Source organism: Chenopodium quinoa, unplaced genomic scaffold (genome assembly GCF_001683475.1).
Source record: "Chenopodium quinoa cultivar QQ74 unplaced genomic scaffold, ASM168347v1, whole genome shotgun sequence".
Lineage (NCBI taxonomy): Eukaryota > Viridiplantae > Streptophyta > Magnoliopsida > Caryophyllales > Amaranthaceae > Chenopodium > Chenopodium quinoa.
The window spans coordinates 5,054,879-5,058,550 of NW_018742815.1; the positions used below are offsets into that span (position 1 = coordinate 5,054,879).

A 3,672-nucleotide genomic window follows, 5' to 3' on the forward strand; every position below is an offset into this window, starting at 1 on the left:
TTGGAGGGCCCCATGGAATTCTGAGCTTCAGAGTGGTCAGAGGGTTGAGGGTTCCTCCTCCTCTCCTTACTGGAGTTTCGGGTGTCCCCTCGCCACCTCTGGCCGAGCTCTCTATGTGGTGGAACTTGTCCACCATCATCCTGACCGATCCTCCTTTTCAGGTTTCTCGGCTGGTGATCATCAGGCATCTGGATTGGAGCCCCTTGAGCTTTAAGGAACTCCATGCAGATGGCCACTGCTCTGGCCACTTCCTCGGTGGAGGGTCCGGAGGGAGGAGTCTCCCGCGGATGTGACCTGGATTGCACGCTATGGCGCGGCGGGGAGTTCCTCGCACCTGAGCCACTCGGTCTCGGGGATGGCCCCGGCTGCCGAGTGTGGTGCGAGGTGTTCTCCTCCTGGAGGCTAGGACCTCTTGAGGCTTCCCTTTCCGGAGAAATGGGGGCCTCCGATTCGGAAGAGGCTTGCTCCGGGGAGGGATAAACCGGCTGGCGTTCCCTCACCGTAATCCGGCCTCCTCCCTTCTTAGCCTTCTTGGAACTCTTTCCACTCTTAGTCATGGCGACTGCCGGAGTGTTTGATGACTGACGCGAAATTTAGTAGCGTTCCCCACAGACGGCGCCAAATTGTTTCGGATGAAAACAATCGAATCTCGGAAGATCCTTTTATCTTGAGGGAACTTGGTCTCGGTCCGAACGACGCAGGAGCCGAGGGTTTCCTGCACAACAAATACACGTAAACTAGCCTCGGGGGGGACGCCGAGGAAGGCCCCTCCGATGCTTAAGTCAGTATATTAGAGAGAGAAAGCTGTGCAAGAGTTTAGTTGCTTGAGGCTTTTTTGTCTTGCCAAGAATTGACCAAATTGTTGGCTTTTATACCTTGGCTAATGAAGGAGGCGGATTGGGCCCGGAAGTCAGTTGGGCTGGGCCAAGCTGATTGGGCCGTTGACTGACCTTGACATGGCTTTGAGGATGTTGATTTTTGACTTTAGCACATTTGGAGAGTTGAACCTTAACCTTGGGCTTTTAATTGGATCATTCAGTGACCAGGCCCAATTGGACTAAATTGGACCCAAACACCATGTATATTTAGAGTCCTTAATTACACAACATAAATATTTAACCGAAACAAGATGCATGCATCATCACATGTACATAAATAAGGATCAAGTTATTGGAGAGATAATACACATGACATTTATTTGCAACAAAACATGTATTTCACAAAATCGTATTCAATTTACAGATTTTAATTTATTTCATAATTTCGAATTCTTAATCCAATTTTACTTGATCAGTTTGGTTCAGATTCATTTTGATTTCGGCTTTCATATATTTGTTTAAGAAATTTTGGCCACTTGCACTAATTAATGTTAGTGGGAAAACCAACCTTTTAACGTAAATTTCTCTAACTACGCTCTCTCTACAAATAAAAATAAATAAATAAATAAATAAATAAAAAATAAAAAATAAAAAATAAAAAATTGTTTAATAAAGAGCTTGTGTCCGCCACACTCCACTAGGAAAAAGTAAATCCATTTGATCATTATCCACGCAAAACACAGTATTTTCCCCAAATTAATTATTACATAAATGTCCAATTATGTGCAATATTACATAATTTTATCTTAGTGGGAAAATTGTCAGTGGACCATCTCAACCAAAAGCTTAAACTGATAGTTGAGACCCAAGAATATGTGTTATACTCTATCACGCCCTTTCACACGAGAGCCCGTTTGGGCTAGAAGTGTGGATGCAGCATGGGCCCTCCTCATACCCAGCGCTTAATATTCCACTTGAAAGTGGGGGTGGATGAGATTCGAACCCGTGACCTATATGTCACGCTGGCTCTGATACCATGTCAGTGGACCATCTCAACCAAAAGCTTAAACTGATAGTTGAGGCCCAGGAATATATTTTATACTCTATCAAAAATAACCGCTAAGACAAATATACAAAAGTACCTCAACCTCCTTCTATAAATAGCTTAGTTCAAAGAGTATGTTTTCACAACACTAGAACTATCACCTTCATTCTAAGCCAAAATTCTCTCCTGCTTTCTTATTCTTCCTTGCAAAATCAACCCTTTTCGAGTTTTCGCCCACATGGAATCCAAACAAACCGTACGCCCCAACACCATCAAGCTCGAAACAATTCGAGGAAACCACCACATGGGTGATGAAGAGAGCCAACACCAACAAGATGTGGAGAAGGAAGAGGACTTGTTTGATTACACGACACGAGCTCAATGGCTAAGAGCGGCGGTCTTAGGAGCCAATGACGGGCTTGTTTCCACCGCATCACTCATGATGGGAGTTGGTGCGGTGAAACAAGATGTCAAGACCATGATCCTCATTGGTTTTGCTGGCCTAGTCGCCGGGGCTTGTAGCATGGCCATTGGTGAGTTCGTGTCCGTGTACTCTCAACTCGATACCGAGGTTGCTCAAAGAAAAAGAGACAACATAAGAGATGATCAAAAGGAGGAAAAGGATGAGGAGGGGTTGCCAAACCCTCTACAAGCGGCATTAGCCTCGGCCTTGGCATTTTCAGTAGGGGCTATGGTCCCGCTTTTGGCGGCCTCCTTTATACAAGAGTATAAGGTGAGGGTTGGGGTGGTGGTGGCGGCAGTGACAATGGCGTTGGCCGTGTTTGGGTGGTTGGGGGCGTTCCTAGGAGGAGCACCGGTTGTAAGGGCTTCTATTAGGGTTTTATTGGGTGGTTGGCTTGCTATGGCTATTACTTTTGGTTTAACAAGGTGGATGGGGACATATGGCCTCTAATTTAATTAAGTTGATAATAATAATAATATCTATGTTTTTTTTTTTTTTTTTTTTTTTTTGGGTGGTGTTGTAACAAATTAAAATTAGGCTACTTCATCACGTGTTGAACTTACCTTTGTAAGCACCTAATCAATGCTTAGCTTGTTAAATGTGTATTTGTGGAAAATTAAATGAGTAAAAAATTTATTTTTGTTAACTTTGATTAAAAAGTGCTTTCAGTTTCATGTGCAACTACTTGAGTTGTTTTTCATTACATTCTTCATTTATAAACCTATTCTTTGTCTTCTTTCCAACTAAGGGGTAGGAAAAAAATAAATAAAAACCCAAAACACAACTTGTGGAATTCTTTTTTGGATAAAATGAATATAAACTGCATGGATACCCTCGTTTTCGTTTAAGAGATATGGGAAAAAATTGTGGAGGTGATCATCTACTTTAGGAAGACCTTGATTATTACAGATTTGTTGATTGAATATATACATCATCCGTTTCTTAATACATGCAGTGAAAAATATTGAGAAACAAAGGATGTTTATGTATATGGTGTGAAAATGAAAATTTGGTTTATCTTTTTTTTTTTTTTTTTTTTTTAGTTTTTGGTTTTTTTTTGTTTTTAATTTGTTTAGAGAGCCACAAGGCCCATAAGGGTTGGGTCGATAATCGATCCCAAAATCTCCTAAAATCGAGAAAAAAACTCTAATCACATGAACTATCCCTCGCTCTCACTTCATCTAAATGTATACATACAAGCGTATTTGGCTAACAATATGGTACCATGTAAAACGTGTACATGACTTGCTTGCCATCAAAAAAATTTCACACACAATAATACGGAGTAATACTCATCGTATTTGACATATATAGTTGGTATAACACAAGGCTTCTAAACCGGTATA

At 41.7% G+C, this 3,672-nt stretch overlaps 1 protein-coding gene across 1 annotated transcript; it reads left to right on the forward strand.

Annotated features, from left to right (window-relative positions):
- The first annotated feature begins 1,983 nt into the window (after nt 1-1,983).
- LOC110725853 (vacuolar iron transporter homolog 2-like) lies at nt 1,984-2,972 on the forward strand. The gene has a single exon (XM_021905315.1). It carries the CDS (start codon nt 2,102-2,104, stop codon nt 2,774-2,776), a length of 675 nt encoding a protein of 224 aa, XP_021761007.1. The 5' UTR covers nt 1,984-2,101; the 3' UTR covers nt 2,777-2,972.
- The last annotated feature ends 700 nt before the right edge of the window (nt 2,973-3,672 follow it).